The sequence below is a fragment of the Haliaeetus albicilla genome, chromosome 11 (genome assembly GCF_947461875.1).
Source record: "Haliaeetus albicilla chromosome 11, bHalAlb1.1, whole genome shotgun sequence".
In the NCBI taxonomy this organism is placed as follows: Eukaryota; Metazoa; Chordata; class Aves; order Accipitriformes; family Accipitridae; genus Haliaeetus; species Haliaeetus albicilla.
Genome location: NC_091493.1, coordinates 5,193,731 through 5,215,522, shown reverse-complemented (window position 1 = coordinate 5,215,522; position 21,792 = coordinate 5,193,731). Strand labels below are relative to the sequence as shown.

The 21,792-nt window shown below is 39.7% G+C and overlaps 1 protein-coding gene across 9 annotated transcripts in view; it reads right to left on the bottom strand.

The window, feature by feature from the left end:
• Nucleotides 1-327: 327 nt before the first annotated feature.
• PCDH15 (protocadherin related 15) overlaps nt 328-21,792 on the bottom strand; it is a 710,734-nt gene continuing 689,269 nt past the window's right edge. For 8 of the 9 annotated variants that reach the window (XM_069795896.1, XM_069795892.1, XM_069795897.1 and 5 more), the window contains 5 exons: nt 11,646-11,667; nt 10,045-10,083; nt 8,172-8,245; nt 7,187-7,319; nt 328-1,795 (listed from right to left, as the gene is read on the bottom strand). In XM_069795896.1, coding sequence (XP_069651997.1) covers nt 1,241-1,795; nt 7,187-7,319; nt 8,172-8,245; nt 10,045-10,083; nt 11,646-11,667 — 823 coding nt within the window. In that variant the 3' untranslated portion in view covers nt 328-1,240. Of the gene's footprint in view, nt 1,796-4,943; nt 6,411-7,186; nt 7,320-8,171; nt 8,246-10,044; nt 10,084-11,645; nt 11,668-21,792 lie in introns of all 9 variants that reach the window. The other variant, XM_069795901.1, reaches the window with a different exon arrangement.

Sequence of the window (21,792 nt, the reverse complement as noted above, 5' to 3'; positions counted from 1 at the left end):
AGGTGCAAATAGAAATTGTAAGCAGGTGCCAAAATTCATCTCGTGTATTTTACAAGTAATGCTTACTTAAGAGTTTTTGAAACAATTCTGTGTGTGTGTTCTGTCACCCTTTGCCCTTCACAGATCTGTTTATGCATATTAGCCTCGTAAAATATTCACTTTTTATCCTCTTCACCATGATCCATTTGTCTTTTCAGCAGGTTTATGTTCAACGCTACTGGAGTGGAATGGTGATTGTACCATTTAACCCAACAGCTAGCTGGGCTTGAAAATGTATCCATGCCCTTCCTATTAATTACTCTTTAATGCCTATTTCTATCACACAGACTCGTGTATCATCCTGGTTTATTTCGGAGGAATATAGCCATAGGATGACAATTATTGATGGAGCATAAAAACCAGAGCTAAAGACCGTATAAAGAAGAAAACAGAACTGATGTGGGAAGAGATGAAAAGATGAAAAATTGACTAGAGAAGAAAATTGGAATGAGCTAATTTACAAAAGAAAATGAACAAACCACGGCCAGGTAACTCTGAATAAGATTAATTGCTATACATTTCCTTCCTCTTTGTAATTTTTATCTTATTTAATCTTCTATTCCACTTTTCTATGTAATGGTGCTACACTCGTACAAACTCCAATTCCACTCTTACATAAGTTTGCTAGCTGGGTGTTGAGCGAGATCCTCTGTTTGCATAAACTGGTATATCACTACTGACTTTGGTATTGTTACTCAAATTTAAGCCAGCCGAGGATTTGCTCCATTGACTTTCATGGATTTATTTTTAATTTATTACTCTGAGTTCAGAATCAAGAGCTCTGGATATAAATCTTGAACATAAATAGACAATTTCCAAATCTAAACAGTATAGCCACAAGTACCATACAGAAAAACAAGCTAGGCATGTATAGAACTGTCTGAAAAGTCAACCAAATGTTGCTGTGCATTTATTAGTAGTTTACTGTTTATTAAACAATAAATCAAGATCCAAAAAACCTAATTAATTTAAATGAAGTATTGTTTAGTGAAATGGGAGCCTGTCAAAATAGTTGTTGGGGAGGACAATTAATTGGTACAAATGTGAGTGCAAATTTTTTTTTTAAACTTTAAAGCGTGTTGTTTGTAGTATACAACGTATGTGCACAATACAAATTTCATACATTTTCCTCAGTGACAATAAAAAGCGCAGTTTATTATAAACTGAAGTAAAAATTAAAATTAAAAAAAAAAAGAAATAATCACAGTTTTGTCATTGGTATGTGAAGGTTGTTCCAAGGGCCCATCCAGAGCTCCTCTTCATCTGACTGTGTGTGTTCACTGTGCGACTCCAAGGGCTCTTTGACATCCTCATTATCAACAACCGATTCGTGCTCTTCTGTGCTTTTCATTTTGGAGCCCCCTGGCTTTGTTAGTATATTTTCGGCCCCTATAGTAGAGGAAGCAAAGGAGACACTGCAAGGTCTTGTGTTCATTTTATCACTAGAAGATGGTCCCTTTGACAAGGTGTTCAGTGGGACATTCTCCTCATGTGTCACTGCAAGCTTGTCCAGTTTCTTGAATTGTTTCCCCAGCCTCACTGGAGACGTGACTTTTAAATTATTACCAAGGCAAACACGACGGGTTCTGACAACAGAGCCATTCTGTGCAATGTAGATGTTACCGTTGATGTTGTTTTGAATGTTCGGGTTATTAAGACGATTCCTCTGGCTGGAATCGGGAGCGCTGTCTTCTCCAGTGGAGCTGGTCTCATACTCTGGGTCGACTATCAACTTGATCCTTTTCTTTCTGGCCCACTGTTTGATGATAAGATGATAAGAAATGTCGTTAAATCTCAGCACTATTTCTTACATTTTCCTGCCCTTTTCTATCTGTTATTTATCTTGTCTTTTATCTAGACACTCATATGAATTTTTATTAACTTGGTCTTTTGTACCATTCCTCTTTGGTTGTACACAGATATTTCTTAATTGTTTTGATTACCACTGTGTGCCCCTATCATGTATACCTAATGGCCTGAACATGCAAACAATTCTTTGTACTAAAAAGTCGTAAGATAGATAAATTAATTTTAGTTCATGAGCTGCATAATACGAGTCAGATATAGTGTAGAAAAACTGTGATGTTTTTCTTCAGGTTTGGAAAGTAGTGAGAAATTTGGGTTCTTGGGTGTTTTGGGTTGGTTTTTTTTTTTTTTTTTTGCTAAAGATGCATTCAGCTGTGCTCCCATTAAGTCGTAGTGCACCTCTCCTTTAGAGAATCCTGAGAACGGAGCCATTACTTTCTGAAGGTTAAAATCACGATATTGGTAAGCCAGTCATATTTTGACACATTTTTTGCCTCAGTCTGTCTTACAAAGAGGGATGAAAACCAACTAGATTAATAACCCCTTCTAATAGAAACTGGAAGGCACTGATGGTGAAGCCATTGTGTAAGTGATACTTCTAAGAAACTACTGTACTAATGGGTAAATGCTAGAAAGGCCTTGAAGTTTTCTTCTGGAGTATTACTACATTGTAAATTCAGTGCAGGAATGGCATTGAGCAGGTCTGTTTTACATGCACGACACATCAGCAGCGAAAGATCTCAGGACCTACACAGGGGAAATTCTCAGGCATGATGTTGGCAAAACTGGCTGGTTAAAAATAGAAAAGCTTGAAACAAGGCTTTGTGCCAGTTTCAATCCAGTGGGATCAATGGAGATGCCTTGCTATTAAATGGAAGATGGTGGAGAAATGAGACTTTAGATCTTATATAATTTATTTTTTTAAAGAGTTAATGCAAACGATTTCCATGTTGCTGTGAATTTGTACTAATAGTGATTACACAAAACCCCTTACTTATTTTAATTTCTAATTGATCTTTTTAAAATAAATGCCTCCTTGCAGTATACTGAAACAAGCTACTATAATTCTTGAATTAATAATGAAACCACCGATATTTCATTAAGGCAGCAGATACCATCACAGATAACTCCCACTGCAATACAAACACATGCACACAAGAAAAACCAGTTTTAGAGAAGGAAAATCATGCAGGGTACCAACAGGTGGTGATTACTCTTTAAGCTTTTGAGAGGTCACACTTTGTACAAATTACTTGGATGCCTATTCTTTTGTTCCTGATAAAGACATACAATTTTCTTCACACAGATATATTCAGATGGATGAAAAGACTGACTAGTTTATAATGGGATTTACGTTAAAACACTGTGTGCAGCTACAACTTTATACTACCTGGGAATGCAAAAAAGCAGGTAAGTGATCATAAACCTAGTTCACATTTCAACTGGAATTAAAGACAGTAGTTGAAAAGTTAGCGTTGCGCTTTGCAGCACAACACCAATTGTCCTGCCAAGGTAACTCCACAGCAGGCTCAAGTATCTTAAAAATTAGAACATTTTTCTCTCCCCCATCTAACAGAGACTCCCTGGCAGAGCTTTGGTGCATACGCCAGAATTTGTACTAGCTAGAGTACTCACTCACAAGACCAATCCAATACTGGCTCAAAGCTTTAATTTTACTTAGGCTTCTTATGGCTTATCTGGATAAATGTAGGGGTTGAGAAACAGCTCTGTGGGTTTTGATACAAGGTAAATAAAGCATGGATGGCTTGTGTGTATACAAAGCTTGCATACTCTGTGTGCCAACAGCACGGATAAGAGCTCCATGAGGAGGTACATCATGCAGAGGTTGCTTCTTATAGGAAAACACAAAGGCCACTTGTGCTGTCAGTAACAGAAGTCCTTCCTATGCAGTCATGCTCACTCTGAGCAGAACTGTGCTAATGCAAGTGTTACAAGATTTCTCTATTGAATGACATCAGATGTCACAGGTTATTGAATTTTAAAAGGCGAATACCAGAATATAGACCATAGGTGATGGTTACCTTCAGCAATACTTTGCTGTTACGCGTCTCAAACTTTTAAACAGATGTTTTAAAAAAAATTATAATAAAATCACTGTACTGTTAGGTGGGAAGGGCAGAAGTTGGAAAATGTAATCCATTTCCTCTTCTGACCAAGCTCACGTTGTACATCTACCTCTGCATTCCTGTCTTGTACACCACTGGCACCTGAAACCTGGATCCCATGATCCAGAAGTAGTTTAATCCCAGCTCTGCTGGTAATACTCTGCAGTTTTGGGAGTGTTGCTTTGCTGCAATTTGAGTTGTCCTCCCTGCAAATATGGCTAATGTTTACAGCAAAGGACTTATCTGAAGATTAGCAAATGCTGTACAGTAGGGGAACATAAGGTGAAACCATGCATGACTTCTAAGTCTTTTCATCCTCATCCTCATTCCTGTTCTTCACTGAATTCCATGTTTTGCCCCTTTTTCTTCCTGCAGTGTTCCATTTTGTGACAGACATAACCTGCATGAACATAGGGCTCTTAATAGGTTTGTGCCATCAGGTTCATCAAGCTATCCATCAGAGCTAATGCAAAATGCAGTGTTACTTTGCTTCACAATGTGCATAATGCAAAAAGGATTAACTCTAAGAATCAACATAATGCCTCTTGAACTACATTTCTGAAATTAGCAGAGAAAAAGAAGTACTCTTTCCTGCCATTCCTGCCAAATTATCTTTCTACATCTACCACTAAGTATACCTGAGTAATCTCTCAGAGGAATTGTATTAGTTTGGTTTTCTACAGTTCTATCCTTAAGACAGCATATAGGGTTCAAACGCTGAAGCAATAACCTTTGTCATTTTCTTTTTGGCTGTCTCTAGTCAAGTGTGTATCGCATAGGAAAGACCACACAGAAGGCACAGCAAACAAGATCACTCCTTACTGCAAAACGTCCACCTACTGTCGCTCCATTTTAAAAGGATGTAGAATCACCAGCAGTCTCTGACTCTGTAATGGCAGTATCCAGGGTCTCATCTAACTGAGACTGACTCTTTTCCTGGGACATCTTTTTTCTTATTTTCTTTCTTTTCATGTTGGTGTCAGAACTTTGATTCTCAGTATCAGGGGAAGTAGCAGTTTTACCAGGAGTGGGGCTAGCTGTGCTTTTTGTCCCTTCAGTACCTTTGGAAGTGACACTGATTTCACTTTCTAGGCAAGAAGATTCATTCTTACTGATAGTTTCCTCCCTGTCACTAACATCTGTATCAACCTCTTCTGTGCTTTCATCCACGCTATCCTCACCATTAATAGCTGATTCTCCTCTCTTGCCTTCTTCAGTAGCAGTAGTTTCTGCAGTGGCAGATGTTTCAGAAACTGCCTTATTTGAGTTATCTGCCATCTCCTTGGGGCTTGCGCTGACTTGCTCCACATCATCTTGTTCATCTTCTTCTGACACCTCTTCTATTGTGTCTTCTAGTTCAAGGCTGGCAGAGGAGGTTTTGCTCTTATAGCTGGATCCTGAAGTTTTTCTGTAGCTCATGTCCCTGTCACTACCTGATGCATTAGAGCTAATACTCGATTTCTGGCTGGATCGCCTTGCTCTGCCACGAGAGCTACCTCCCCTACTTTTTATACTGGACCTTTCAGTGCTTCTTATACTGCTGGACTCACTAGTCCCTGATTTGCTGTATGAACTTCGTGTAGATGAGCTCTTTGACAGACTAACGTCTTCATCACTGTCAGAGTCTTCTTCATCATCGTCCTCTTCAGATGAGTCCTCCTCCGATTCACTGCTAGAGCTGGATCCAGAGTCGTCATCAGAATCCCCAAAATCGTGCCCAGTTTCTTCATCTGAGTCCACAGTACTTTCGGTGGCTTCATCTTGGTCCAGAGTTACTTTCAAGTAGTCTTTGTCTTCTGACTCCGAGCCAGAGCTACTACTCTTCACAGATGATTCATCTGAAGTGTATTTTCTTCTCTTCTTCTTCTTCTCATCATCACTATCCTCATGTTCACTCTCTGCTGTGATACTTATTGAAACTCCTGATTTTGCTTCATCTCTTTCATATTCTTCCTTTCCTTTTTCTCTTGCATGCACCGAATCTTCGCCAATGGGCTCTTGAAATTTTCTGGAGACGCTAATGCGTTTTAACACATGATTTAGTTTTCTCATCGAAGGTCTGTCATCTGTTGATTTCTGGAAGTAACTTCCCCTGATAATCATGCTTTTCTCACCATCCGCTTGGCGAGCTGACATCAACTTGGCATAACTGGAATCTTTCCTACCGCCTTTGACTTTCTGCAGAATCATCGGGAATATCTTTGCTTTCTTCCATGGAGAACGAGCAGACTCAGTTCTTCCTACTGCTTTGTGAGCACTGACTGCTACGCGACTTAAATGCATCACTGCTTTTAGTTTCCTTTTTCCCTGGCTGGTCCTATACGCTCTTCCAGAACCATGTCTTAGATCCATCCCACCACCTAAAGGTCTACCTTCTATTTGAGCCCCTGCTCTCTGGCTTACAACTCTGCTTGAAGGACCTCTGCCTTGACTCATTCCCTGCAAATTATGAAAATGGAACTTGATTACAATTTCAAAGATAGTTATTGTGAAAACTCTTACTCTAAAGTAAGTCAGTAGGAACAAATGCAACATTTTTTCCCAGCATCAAAACTAACTTACCTGTTTCAGAATAGCTTTTTACCAAAGTTATGGGGAAAGTTTTACTTCTAGAATAGGCTGCAAATGCACAACTACCTTACTCGGCAACAGGGAAAAATACTGGCTCAGAAATGTTATCTCTTTTAATTAAAACCATGTGATGAATAAAGAGTCTAGCATTTCTGAAAATTAGATTAAAAAACAAAGGAACATTTAAGTCAACTTTCTTCTGGCTGCCACTGACATTTTAAAATTTCTTTACATTCAGTTGTGAACTTTATGATAAATGAGTTTAGGTGTCTGCTTTTCTCAGGGGAAAATCACCAGTTAGAGGCTGAATATTAGTAATACCCTATTTGGTTAACAATATAAAATGGAATTACCTAAGGCTATGTGGATTTTTTCTTTGAATTAGAAATCTACACTGAGGGAAAAATAGATGTGGATATTAAAAGAAACTTTGCAATTCCTTTTTATGTGTAGAAAAAGGGAAAGAGGTGCTGACACAAACTTTACCGGTCATCAGAAGGGCAAACAGTGATTAGTACTGGAAGAGCTGCTTATTTGGTCTATACAGAACACAATCTTCTAATCAATTACAAAATACATTTGACAAGGTTTAATGGTCCTTCACCTTGCTGCAGAGACAGAATCAACACACCAGAGACACTTACCTCTTCTGCTGCTGATCCATGTGGACTATAGTAGTAGCCACCATCATTCTCCACCACAACTTCCCCATACTCATCGTACATCCCCGAAGGAGACAGCAATCGGCGGCGGCTCCCGTACTGAGGCAGTTCATACCTGGCAAAAACACCATCGTCTCTTCGTAACGTGCGCCAATGTGTTCACGGGTGTCTCCACAGACAGCAACAAATGCACACGCTCACATCCCAAAAGGACAAGAATTTCTTTGCTCTCTTTTCTCTCTACCTTTGAGAAGATGATTATTCTTTTTTCCTTAGTGGTAACACAATCCAAAACCTCTTCCCATTGCAATTGGTCGCAAGCCCGTGACAACTGGAGGGCAACCTGGATTGTGAGGTCTCTGGGATTGGTCAAGAATCCCCCAAGTGCAATGACCTTCTTTCCAGGTACCTGATTTTTGGGGGGATCTTTTTTATAATTAGGGAATGAAAAAGCAGGTTCCCTGGGATCAGTTCTGGAGAATCCCTGTGAGGTTGTAAGAACAGCAATAATCCCTGAAGTGCTCCCAGTCAGAGGGGCGTTAACAGAGCAAGGCAGGATGATGTTTTTCTAGGTAAATGTAAAAGCCCAGACGCTGGCTGGGAACTGCGAGCAGAAAGTATCAGTCACTGAAGTCAGGCTGGTGAGCCACAGAAGGGGAGGAGATGATGGAAATTAATTTCCAAGACAGCAGAAATATGCAAATAAAAAAGCAAATATAAAAACTGGTATGATAGATGGGGTATACACTCTGCAAGCGTAATAATTAGATTCCTAAAGAAGCAGGGAACAACAACGCCCCCTCAACTTTTAAAGAGAGTTTTGTTGTCAGCGCACGCCTTTGTGGACACAAAGATTAAAGTAATCCTGAGGTGAAGTAAAGTCTCCAGATTAGATGCTGTAATAACAAACATCACCAACCTGGAAAAGCAGCATTTTCAGAAATATATAGGAAAAATGAAAACATACCCGTGCTCGTAACTGTAGTAATCTTGCCCATAGTATTCCTGCCCTGGATCAATTCCAGACTCCATACTTAACTCCTGTCAAAAGAGGAACACTGACTGAAGGCAAACAGTTATGCACATTAATGACTGATGAAAAAGGTGCAAAGAACAGTATCTTAAAGTGCAAACAATAGTTTGAGGAACATTGACAACTGTCAAGAACCATAACGAGAAGCCAACATGAGCTTTAAATGACCCCTTCGCTGGTGTATTCACTGGGAACAACTGTTCTAAGTCAGCTACTGTTCTGGTGTGGGACACCGTCTCACCCTGTACAAAAACCTCATTCAGTAAACTGGACTTACAGCAAATACGCTGTCACTTCTTGCGCCTCTCTCAAACGAAAAAACTGCGTGGAAAGATTAGGGCTATTTTACTTACACTGTTTGCCAGGTGCCTTTTTTAATGTTTTCTCAACCATCAACAATCATGAGCGGCACTGGACTAAGCAAGGTACTTGTCTGTATCCTACAAAAGCGCTAGCATGTCCTTAAGCTCCTTTCACACGCTGTTTGGTATTAGGCTGCTCTGTAGAATACCTCTGAACTGCAGGATGGACACAGAGCACCAGGGCCTGGTTTCTGGCCAGGGACTGCATGTCGTCTCTACCTCACAGCTTCCGAGAGGTTTTTCTCCTGTCCGATGAATTTAAAGTTGTGTCAGAACATCTCGTCATAATTACTGATAACAACTGCAGAAACTATCACCATTCCGTACCACAAAAATACCATCAACAGCAACGTCTCACAAAAGCTACATTTGCTCTATGGCTTATTCTGGAAATGATATTGGGTCTAAAAGATTTGAAACAGAAAGTATTGGGTTTATAATCCAGAGCAGTGTGCTAATGCTTTCATTACCTTGGCAGGCCAACCGCTTAGTTCATCTCTAGGTACAATAATCAATTACCAGTTGACTGACATCTGAAAAAACAGATTGTGGTTGGACAGCAAGGACATTATTCTGTCTGAGAATCTGGACATGAAAGTAGGAGGGCTTTCACTCTGTGTGATGAAGTCCATGGGAGCAACTAAAAGGTGCTCAAGGGCAATATACCAAGATGCAGTAAATTTAAGGCATTTAATTAAAACAAAATAAATGGCGTTACAATGTCAGAACTTTCTTTTCATCTAAAAGAGTCAGGGGGGGAAATACTACCTAAGACAGACAAGTTTTTATTAGGAAATGTCCTGGTTTCAGCTGGGATAGAGTTAATTGTCTTCCTAGCAGCTGGTACAGTGCTATGTTTTGGGTTCAGTATGAGAAGAATGTTGATAACACTGATGTTTTCAGCTGTTGCTCAGTAGTGTTTAGTCTAAAGTCAAGGATTTTTCAGCTTCTCAAGCCCAGCCAGCGAGAAAGCTGGAGGGGCACAAGAAGTTGGCCCAGGACACAGCCAGGGCAGCTGACCCAAAGTGGCCAAAGGGGTATTCCAGACCATGGGACGTCACATCTAGTGTATAAACTGGGGGGAGTGGGGGCAGGGAATCGCCGCTGGGGGACTAGCTGGGTGTCGATCAGCGAGCGGTGAGCAATTGCCCTGCGCATCATTTGTACGTTCCAATCCTTTTATTACTACTGTTGTCACTTTATTAGTGTTATCATTATCATTATTAGTTTCTTCTTTTCTGTTCTATTAAACCGTTCTTATCTCAACGCACGAGTTTTACTTCTGTTCCTGATTTTCTCCCCCATCCCACTGTGGGGGGTGGAGGGGGAGTGAGTGAGCAGCTGTGTGGTGCTTAGTTGCTGGCTGGGGTTAAACCACGACAAGAAATTATGTAAAAGCCATTTTAAAAGTTACAGAATAATTAAGAAATGAATAATAATGGTACCTCTGGTCTGAGAAGAGAAGGTCTCAGCAACTGCTGTTGCTACAAAAGAAAATGAGAAAGGGGTTAATTAGGCGGCAACAATTAAAGTGCAGGTCATTTGGGTTTGAGTTAAGATTGGAAAGAAATCCTAAGAACACAGGTCCTTCAGAGCCTTTTGTACGGCAGTCGCCTGGATACCTCCATACTCAGTGAGAACACTGCTAAGCACCTAATGTAGTGAAATCCCTTTACAGTCCACTATTTCTTTTGCCTAATAGAAAAATCAAATTCCCAGTTTATGTGGTGATTCTCTACTTTATTTAACTCAAGAACTTCTGTCAGAGCCCAGGAGAACTATTGTGTGGTGTATGTTGGAGACAGCAGGGAGACAATGGCAGACAAAAAATTATCCACAACAGGTAGAAAGCAAATCTATGGGAATCGGCAGTAAAGTCTGTGCTTCAGCTATTAAAAACCTGAAGTGATTTGATTTCTTACCCAAGTTCCTACTGCAATACCATCACTTTAATTCTCGATCTGTATTTATATAGTTCTGTGGCTTTCAACTGAGTACCTTGCAACCACAAATATACTTTAATTCACAATACCAATAAGACAGTGAAAGATTATCTCGCTTGTTTTCTCTACAGCTTACATGTGATTTCTTTGTGTATGCGGCATGCAGTGAGAAAAGCATGCTGACATGAGGGAAAAGACCCCGGGAGGCTGCACGGAGAGGACCGACAGGATGATACGGCTCCTCACAGGTGTGTCACAGCTAAACATGGCTCAGTTTTGGTAGTCATGCTGTTAATTACTCTGCAGCTCCAGTTTTCTGCAAATGACAGACCGATGCACATCGTTTGCTGTTCTGTAAATTAGGATCGGATTTACTCAGGAAAATCAGTACCATTGTCCCCACACTCCTCCCCAGACTCGGTGGCACTATTTCAGCCAAGTTTCCTGGCCAAAACCAAACCCTGAGAGATGGGGAAGGTCTGTATCTGAATTATGAGACACAAATCAGCTCTGCAAAGGGAGGAAAAACCACCGCAGAACAGAAAGCTTGCAATTTGTAAAGCACCACTGAATAAGGAGCAGCAGGCTCCAGGCGCACACCTTAAGATTAGTAAAACTGATCCAGCTCTCAGCAGTAAATATCAGCCTTTATGATAGAAATGTATTTTGGAGAATTTTCCAGTTATTAAGTAAGTCCATTCAGATTTCTGAAGGAAACTCCCCGTGTTACTCATCTCTGGAGAAAACCATGCTGCAAGAACAAGAGACCACGCTGAGTTGCAGAGAAGGTCTGTGTAGTCCAGTACCAGGCCCGTGACAGTGGGCAGCGGCAGATGATCAGGCGTGCCGGAAGAAAACACAGCAAGCGTGGAGGGAAAGGGCTTTTGGCAGTTTGTTGAGCAGCAATCTGCTAGCCTGGAGGTTACGTCTGTGCCACGATGGTTACTAGCCTCCAGTGAATTTATGCCTCAGGAACTTTTTGAACCACTTTATATTTCTGGCCTCTAAAACACCCCATAGCAATGAGTATCACAACACAGGCTGTATGGGAAAAGTATGTTGATGTAATTAATATTTTAAATGTAATTGGGGAACAGCCTTACCTCTTGCTGTGCATATCCTCGCCTGGAAGTCAGAAAAAGAAAAAAACGTATTAGTATACTTTTGTGAGACTATGTAAAGATGCATGTTGCCATTCTTTCTGGACAGAGGTGAAAAGATAATGTAATTAGAAATATTAGTAGCAAGAAAAGAAGTACATATCTACAATACAAAATATGTTTTTCTTTAGATTTGCTCTGGACATACGAATCATTGCATGCGAAACGCTAGTGAATCTTTGGGATCTTTTCTTGCTTTAGATTGCAAATGAATGAGAAGAAATCCCCAATCCCCACAAGCCAGAGAGCCAGCGCACCCAGTGGAGCTCAGCAAAGGGAAAGGGGGTGAATGCTGTGTTTGGCTTTCCTTGCGCTCCCATAAGAGAGGTCCTGCCCAGCCACCTTCTCTGTTGTCTCAGAGACCATCTACAAAGAGACTCTGTTATTTCATGCAACTGCTTAAGCAGTGAAACAGTTTCTCTTCTACTTCTGGACTTCCTGTATCCACTTGGGACTTGCTAGAAATTGGCCTGGAGCTTCTATTACTAATTTCTTGTAACAACATTATTATTAAAATTACACATTTCCTAACATTTGCTCAGCAGGGGGGAGTTAAACTATTTTTGCTATCTATGATTATTTTGCCACAGGCTTTGTGCTTTTGATCTTATTGGAAATTTTTTGTTGTTGATTTAATTCATTTTCTTGGAGCCATTCATATGCATGACAAATGCACTTATGTCTATCAAGTTCTCCATTTTCATATTTTGTGCCAGAAAATTAAAATGGTTTAGACAAAACCAGGGAACAGCAATTTAGGTCTTAGCATTATTATTAAGGATAACCCTGGATTTTATTTTTTTTTTTTTTTTAAGGAGAGGGTAAATGCTCAAAATTATGTTGAGCTTAACCGAGTACACAGACAGCAGTCTAGGGAAAGTCTTTAATTACACTTCAGTAAATAATAAAGAACAGAGTAGAAGTCCTTTTAATTCTTTAATATCACCATCTATAAAGTGTTCTATTAAGATTCAGCACATGGAATTGATTATCAGCATTAAATTAATGCTGTTGCCCATGTAATATAAAACTAATGAACAACTGAAATGAAGATTTATCATTAAAAGATGGTCTGCGACTTTTCAAAGCCCACTTGAGGAACACTGTATTTAGTTTCCACATCGCCTACAACAATCTTCAGATAAAGGTCTTGGGTTGCATAGAGGATAAGTAAGCCTATTACTCTTAATTGCTCTCGAGTACTCGCTATATTGCAGATTAAAAGCATAATATAAGTAATTCTAATTAAATTTGGAATTCAACTTTCTTAAAAATAGCACCACGCTGTGTTTTGAGAGATGCTTACACTTCTCTTATAGTTTTGTGTGGCCACGATTAGATGAAAAAAAAGCCCGCAACAGGCAAAAAATACCCGTTCACTCAATACAGCACAAGGATCTATTCTCACAAAAAGGCAAAGGTCAAAACAACATCAGTTGTTTCCAGGAAGGAACTAAAGCTCTCCACCGAGGGAGGAATTGCTTCTGGATAAACACTATCAGCCAGACTTCACTGCAGTTAGTCAGAGAGAAATCTTCAATGCAAAATGGGAAGCAAGGACATAGTGCCTATGATGATGTAGGATAATATGACAGCTAGTATACACTGCTGGTACTTAACATGAAAAAGAAAACAAGAATGAATTTACGTGTACAAAATGTGCCAACCTTTCACAGATCTCTATTGCTAACATAGGATAAAGGAACTGTGATTTGCCTAAAGCAACAATTTTCCCAATTACTGGCATCCCAGCAGGCATTTGCTATTTCATACTTTCTATCTGTTTCATATCAAAAGCAAGACCATCATAAACTCCAAATACTACAGATACTGCTCAAAGCAGGCAACTGCTCATCAATTTGCCCTGACTCTTAAAATGGAGGTTTCCTGCAGTTCATAGCTGGAACTGAGCAGAAAGCATCTGGAAAGGAGATGAGTGATGAGAGGCTACTGCTGGATTTCAGCTTTGTAAACAGGTTTGCAAAGAAGCGCTTTCCACTGATGCAATCTCTGCTCCTGCTCAGAACTCAGCCCAGTCAAGCTCATGATGAAAGCATAAGAGCTATATCCAGGGTCACATCTGACCCTAATTAACCAAATCAGACAACCTGAAGAGGGGACAGTAAGCTTATATATGCTCAACTTCTTACCAACTACTATACTGTTTATAATACTTTGTAGTGCTGCAGAACTGCAGTAGCATCCAGACATCTCAGTGGGACAGAACTTCCCTGGGTTAGGTTAAAAATACATGCTATTGGTACAGTTTCTTTCCCGGTCTAATAGAATGATTATTTTAACAAAGGCTATTCAAAAAAAACAGCAGGAGAACAAAGGTTGCATTAATTCCAGACAAAATGAACCTAGGTTTTGTAAACTTTCCAACTTACTAAAGGTTTCCAGAATGAGAAAGTAGGTGTTCCTCATTAGTGAAGAGCGGATTACCGTGACCCCCACAGACTCTTCTGAGACTGATGAAACTAAATATTTAAAAAGGAGCTCCTGTGTGATGTCCACTCCTTCTGCTTAAGGAATGCCACGCATAATTGTAGCCAAATAAAACCTTTGGAGTTTATGCTGTGAATTACTAAGCAGCTGTAGCTTTACCGCGTGACACTAGATGCTGCAAAATTAGGTCATATTTGTCTGAGATTTCACTAGTGATGTAATAAACTTCACAAAAGCACCTGTTAGGGGTCTACCAGCTCTAAAGTGGCATTTGGGTGCTTAAATTCACATCTCTGTCTTAGGGTCGATCCACTCTGAACAGGCTTAGCACAATAATTTCTCACGCTCATCTCTGCACACTTTCCACTGTCCCACTGTCTCCATGCCAGGATCATGGCAGACACACAGAAACAAGTAAACATGCAAGCCATCTTCCGATGTTGGCTCTTAAAAGTTTCTCTACCTAATAGCTGCTGAACTTGACTATTTGCTGCTGGTGCTGCAGTCGTGCCGCTCTTGGAGAATTTAGCATCATTGGCAGGTATTCTACATGCGTGCATCTCGTAAATTATACAGATTCTGTTACAGCAAAGATGCTATGATCAATAATCATTCCCCTCACACATTTAGCTACTATACGTGTCTTGGAACTACATTCTAGCCCAACAAGACTTTTAAGCAAAGAAAAATTCTAATGCATCAGTGAAACTTGTGTGATGGAGTTTATGGAGTTTGACTCTGGGACAAAGAAAGAGAAACTACCTTCAGCAGTTTCTGCCTGAAGCATCCATACATGTCCTAACTGCAGATTTAAAAAAAAAGAAAAAAAGGAAAAGAGAAAAAGCCAAGCACCATGGAAATGCTGAGTATCTCTAGACAGTCTGATAAATAATGAATTACCTTTTTGCTCAGAATTACAACATTTGATACTGAACTGGGCTTTTAGTTCTTCTTCATGATGTAACATCTGCCTTTCCCAATATTTTTTTTAAAATCATCATATTAAACACAAATATTTTGAATCTTGGCAAAAGACTAAAAGGAAACTTGCAAGTTGAACCAAACTAACATACATTTAAATGCCGAAACTGCTTTTACTTACCATTTTTTTTCAAAGGACAAGCTAATTTACTATAATTGACAAATTTAATGTCTGATTTAGATGTCTGTGAGCAAAAAAGCCAGTAAGTAAATCCATGTTATGCTCGTTACATGGATTTTTACATGTACTTGAAAAAGCTTCACTTGGTGACACTGATCAGAGTGACTTTATTACAATTTAAGATACGAGCTATTTCAGCTGTAAAGCTCATGGCAGACTAGCAGGAAAGTTAGAGAGACGCCAACAACATGCACATGCAAAATAAAAACCAAACAAATGCTTTGTACATTAAAGAAATTTACAAAATAAAAACTTTCAACATGCAGTTACAATATAAAAAATGCAATGGAAGGCAGAACATAGGTAACAGGAGGGAAGACAGCCAGGTTTACTGACAAATCAAGACAAACCCCTTCTTCTGACTTGAGATGCAAATGTGAGCTGAAAGAAAGCATGCCAGCGTAGCAGAGCGCTGCATCATCTCCCATGGAAGACGAAGACACATTACTGCAATAACTCTGGCTCACTATTGCTGAGCCTGCTTACTACCAGTACTTTCTTTCTTTGACATCCAATATTTAACAGTAAGATTCCTCCCAGGTGGTACATTTCATAGGCAAAGCAAGAGATTCCAATTGCAGCTGCAGAAAAATCACTCTGCTTACTGATATTACCTACAGTGAAGGCTGCTTAACATAAAGCAGTATCAAGCCCTCTGCTGTCTATGACCGATCGCTGGGTAAAAATGGACAGTTTTCCCCAAGAATTTTTGGTAAACAGACTAACCACCAGCATCATAGAACAGTGAGATGTAGCTCTGAGACAATAACTTGTAGAATTATTATACATTACAAATTTCTGAGTGAACAGGAAAGATAATGTCTCTCAATTTGGGATTAGGACGGAATAAGTAGTGATATACAGCAGAGAAAGGGAAAAAGTCTGAATTTCTACAGAGTCTGAGGCAGATACCATGTGCTGCATTAGAGTCATCTCACTCAAAATGTTACATGCAGAAAACATCCAACCATAAATATTACAGTGCTGTCGACTGAGATGGAAAGCGTTTCTCAAGCTCCTCCACAACACAGCTCAAGTTGCCATTCTGCTGGTTGTGCTCAGCCACAGCTTCTGGAGTTGGCAGCTCTGGTGTTGCAACCGGTTTGAGCTTAGAAACGTGCTTGGGCAGAATGTGGTTTTTGTCTATTTGGCTGTACATGTTGGCCACAGACTTTTCGATCGCCGCTAAATTCTGAATGTTTTTAAGAATACCTTTCAGCTCCCTACGGGGAGGAGGCTCTGGCACTGTGGCCGGTGGTGGTACAGCTGGCTGTTTGGCAGGGGATTTTGAATGCTTGGCAGGGGAGAGGTGCTGGGTGCTAAGAGGAGATGAAGAAGAAGAAACTGTGGGCAGAGGCGGAGGATGTGGTGGTAACAGAGGAGGGGATGGAGGTGGTTGTGGCAGTGGAGGTGGCAGCAGTGGAGGTGGGGGTGGGGGAATTCTAGGCGGATCTGGAATGCTTTCTATAACTTCTTTGGTCTGAGGAGCTAGAAAACTTTGGCAAACTGATTTCTTTATCCTAAAGGATGGAGGAGTTGGTTTGCGAGTTGGTGGAGGAGAAAGTTCTTCAGGGTAGTCGTGGTGAGTGATGATTACAGAGGGGACCGCAGAGGCCTCCGGTTCAACTACTTCAGCACAAGGTGTTGGAGAGGACAGAGGAGAAGAGTGAAGGCAAGGAGAAGCAACCACACTTTTAGGAGACTGCTCTAGCACGTTCTCTCCTTCTTGGAAACAGACGCTGTGTGTTGGCGATCGGATGGATTTCACATCAGGAGATTTCACTTGTTTCATTTCCTGCAAAGCCTGCTGCTCAAACTGTCTTGCCTTCTCTTTTACAGTTAACTTGGGGCCACTTATTTTTTGAAATAGTGGACTGCTAATATCAACACCGCTATGATGATTTTCAGTTCCTTCATTCTCTGCTTTGAGTCTCTCCTGTTGCCACTGAATGGGGTCGATGATAACTGGCCTACTCGGAGAACCAGGCGTGTGTCTCTTAGTAAGGTGAGTTGGTACCGTCCATGCACGGTGACTGCCTCCCAAAGAGGCATCTCTCAAGACTAGTCTTGAAGGAGAAAGAGTATCTAGAGTATCGTTTCTTTTCCGTAGAAACCCAGCAGCAGCGGGACTTTGAGGGACACCTTCCACATATAATGGGTTTTGAGTAGTTAATGGGTTCTCATCAGATAAAAAAGTAATGTTACTTGAAGATTTGGGGAGATTATTGTTCAATGATCCATTGATATTAGATTGCTTGTGAGCCTCAATAGCACGGGAAGCAAAGCTGCTTATAACTCTCTGACGGTCTCCTTCTTCTAAGACTGACTTTTTTCCCCTGCTTTGTTGGAAATGGTAGAGAAGAAAAAGACTTGAAAGAAAAGAAGATAATCACATGTGAGGAAACATGCATGGACACAGATACTTATGAGAGAGAATAAAAGAACGTATGATATGAATCAGAGCCATTAAGTTACTTCTAGCAAACTACTACTATCCAACAAAAAGATCACATTTACTAGACTACTGGGCAAGACATTTACTTTTACGTCTTCTTTAAGGGAGAAGGACTTGAGGAGGATGAAAACTTAAAACAAGTTTTCAGCTACTCAGCGAGTTCAAAAATAAGTTAACCTGTTCTTAAAAAACCCCTTGGATTTCAAAAGTATCAGTCAATACCGTACCCTATCTCCCCAGTGACACAAAATGTCAATGCTACGTAGTTTTGCGATACAATTTCTCTGTGACATAACATGCACTCATGGCATGTATACTGTATGTATGTATATATAATTGTGTCTCCATCATTCAAACCGCAGTGGCACTGTACCATACTGCACACAGCCAACGCAGAATATTCACAGGGATTTTTACGTTAAACCTATTCTGTAATAATCATGCATCAAAACTCCACTATTCTATGAAACACATGTAGGATAAGGCAGTCTTTCAGTGTGCCTGCATTGCCTTTTAAGGACTGGCCACAGGTCACACAAAATTAGAACTGTGGTTCAAGCTGACGGTGAGCCTGAAACGGTGGCCCAAGGAGGAGTCAGAGGTGCACCCAGGCACACCTGAAGCGTAGACCTGTAGGGCCTCTGTGAGGTGGCCAACAGGAGCTGAAGCCAGTCAGCAGAGATGCATGTCAGACTCAGACCATTCTCCTGACACTGATTCTTAAAGAATTACCAAGCTGGGCATTGTTTCTTGCATTTATGATATACATATTGACGCAGAAGCATCAGTATGTGTATGAGTTTCATCTCTGCGCCACATTAAACCAAACTAAAAACCCCTGCAGCTGGATTACATTGAATTTCTACACCAAAAATAGGATGTCTCACCATTTTCTGGAATTCATCTAGCACCTTCCTCAAAGATTTTTAATACCACAAAATTCTGAGCAGATCTTAAGATAAACAGTATTTTAAGATCAATATCTGCCTGCTAGAAATGTGTGCCATTAGAGGCCTATTTTAAATAATGCTCACCTGAGGCTGAAAATAAATTTATTTCCCCCAAACCTGTGACAAATTTAAGATATTGGCCAATGTCAGATAGAGCTAAACCCAAACCCCTTATCCTTTCAAAGAGAAGATTACCCTTGTCAGCAATGAGATCGAATCAAAACGCGTTTCCATTGCTGCCGTATACAAATTTATTGTAACTGAACAGACGTGCTGTCTAGCATGGGGATGCAAAAAAACCAAATCACCCCAAAACAAAAACAAAAGTCTTAAAAAGGGTACCTACTCTAAAAAGCTCTCTGAAATATTAAATATATCTGTAAGACAGGCTATGGTGAGAACATGATGGCATAAGGGAACATTATGGTAGAAACGGGGTATAAAGACTGAATTCCACTTTTGTACAATTCACTTATAACTTCACTATCTCTGCCTAATGCTGGTATTCCACATTTTGAATGCCATACTTAAAACCCTTCTATTTTCTGCAGTTAAGCAACTGCAGCTAAAGTATAGCATAAGTAACAATGACTTCTACACACACACAGAAATCAATGTACCATATAAAACTATTTTTAGCAACTTAGAGCTGTCCAATATTTTCACAAAACCTTCTGAGTTAAAAATTCTAAGTCTTGTCTCTACCAAAATTTGAGTCATATTGTTTAGAATTTAGATAAAAAAGGATTAGGCTTTATTAACAAAGGAGTAGGGGAAAAACTACTTTTTCCATGATTATGTGAATGTTGGAAGATGGGAGTTTTAGACCTCTTGGTCAGATGGATTCCATCTTTTTTTGGTGTTGTTTTTTCATATCTCAGAAAATATTACCAAATTTAAATTAATGGAAATTTAACCTCTAGTGGTTAAATATTCCCTAGCAAAACTGGAAGAGAAATTTAAATAACTAGATACCGGATAGGAGTTAATTAAGAGATATTAAATCTCCTCTAAGTTATTTAATAAGTAAAAGTGCCCCGAAGGCCTGTATTTATTAATGAAACACATTTGCTTCTTAACTTTTGTTTCTTGTTTTGACTGGGAGATCACCCACGCAGAACAACTACAGCTTCCTAATGGTCACAGGGACCTGAGAGGACTGATGAGAAGAATCACTGCACCAGAATTCACAGCGTATGGGGATCACTCTCCCATTTGTGAATAACACACCCAGCAAAGCTACGAAGGGTTATACCAGTGAATAAACTCTCCCCAAGCACTGCAGTTCTCCAAAAACCAGTATGCCTAAGACTTGCCTTTGGGCAGAATATAATTGTATGAAAAATAATGGACTTCACGCTAATAATAAACTAATTCTTTATTCTAAAGCAGCGCACTTTGAGGTTGGTCAAGCACCCTCAATCTATTTAGAGGTGAGAGAAAGAAATGATGCTGAACTTGAAGGAAACCCTCCAGTAGCAGGCTCATGCAAGATGACGAAACCTTTATGCTACTGGAACAGATTATTTCAAAAGCTTCTCAGTTCCTTCCTCGCTTCACATGACGCCTCTCAAGGATGAGGTTATCCTGCAATCTTTTTCTGTTTATCTACAGGTATTTTAGTCAATGAGAAACATCAGCTCACCAGTTTGAAGCACATTTCTGTAAACTGAAAGAAGGGTACCTGCCTCACATGGAATTGTGAATAGCAGACAAGATTTTGCTTGCATCCAATTGTGAGATCTTAAGCCCATGAACTGAAAGCAAACCTCTGTGCATGTACTCAGTGTTGGTTTTGTTTCTTTTTTTCAAGGTACTAGGACTATTTGGCTTTAGAAATAATACCATTCAAGTTCAGCAATCATACTTGATCTCTGCTTCCAAGAAAAGAATAAAGAAGCATAGAAGTATTGAAACTTCACAGTAAATGTCTTTCCTGTACTTGATCAATGGACAAATAAAATATGAGTTTCAGACTGCAAGGTTTAATGGGAATTACCGAAAGGAAAATTAACTAGCGTTTCTACTAGCTACAAATATTAAGACAATGAAATCAGCTTACTTACTGATGCCTATGTATCCAAAGACAGAGAAAAATGAAAATTATGAGACAAGGCAGATTTAAAACTAAAGAGCTTAGTTCCATTTCATTTGCTATAAACACCAAATTAAGAAAACAAGACACAAGGCAGCACCACAAATGAAAGATGACTGTCTTAGGACAAATAAAGACAGGAAATATTGTACTAAAATCATGAAAAATGTTAATAAAAGGTATTTCCCAAATAATAATTTCCTAAGGCGTACTAGTGCCTTGAAATCAAGTATTTGACAGGGAAAAAAAAAGACAATTCGTAATTATTTCTATTGAAGTATGTTATTTTTCTTCAAAATCCTAAGGATTTTCATTTCTCTTGTAAGGATTTCTACTGATTTATGTTTAATCAGTTCTTTAGCATGATGGATATAAGTGTATCTTAGCTGTAGGCAAAGACATCTGAGAGAAAATACTCCAAATATGGCATCTTTTTTGGTGCAATGCAAACTATTTTTAGTCAAAATGAACGTAAATCTAAGCCTCAAAGTCAATACTGCAAATTTGCACCTATATGTTGCAGTACTAAAACATTAAAAAAAAAAAAAATCTTTGCAGGTAGAAACCCAGCACAACAAGGCTTGTTCTGAGTTTAGCATAAGGTATTCACCAGTACAAAACACCGATTCATCCATTGGGATATCCAATTCCCAGAGATAATCAGCTTTATATCACTGCCAGTACTAGAAGTGAATCATTAATTTCAGCATAAATTTAGTTAAATGGAAAAGAAACAGGCATTTTATCCAGCAGGGCACCTCACTGTATGTGTAAGGGTACAGATGTGATCTCATGTGGTTCACAAGCGTAAGTGCTCACATTTAAAGATGTAACTATACGCTACTGTCGAACGTACATTTTTCCTCTCTTCCGGCCCAAGCAGTAACACTTCACAAAGGCAAAATGCATGGGAGGAAATTCAGCAGTTAGTTAGGAGAAGCTATTTTGCCTTCAAGTATAGCTCCTCTATTTACACAGAA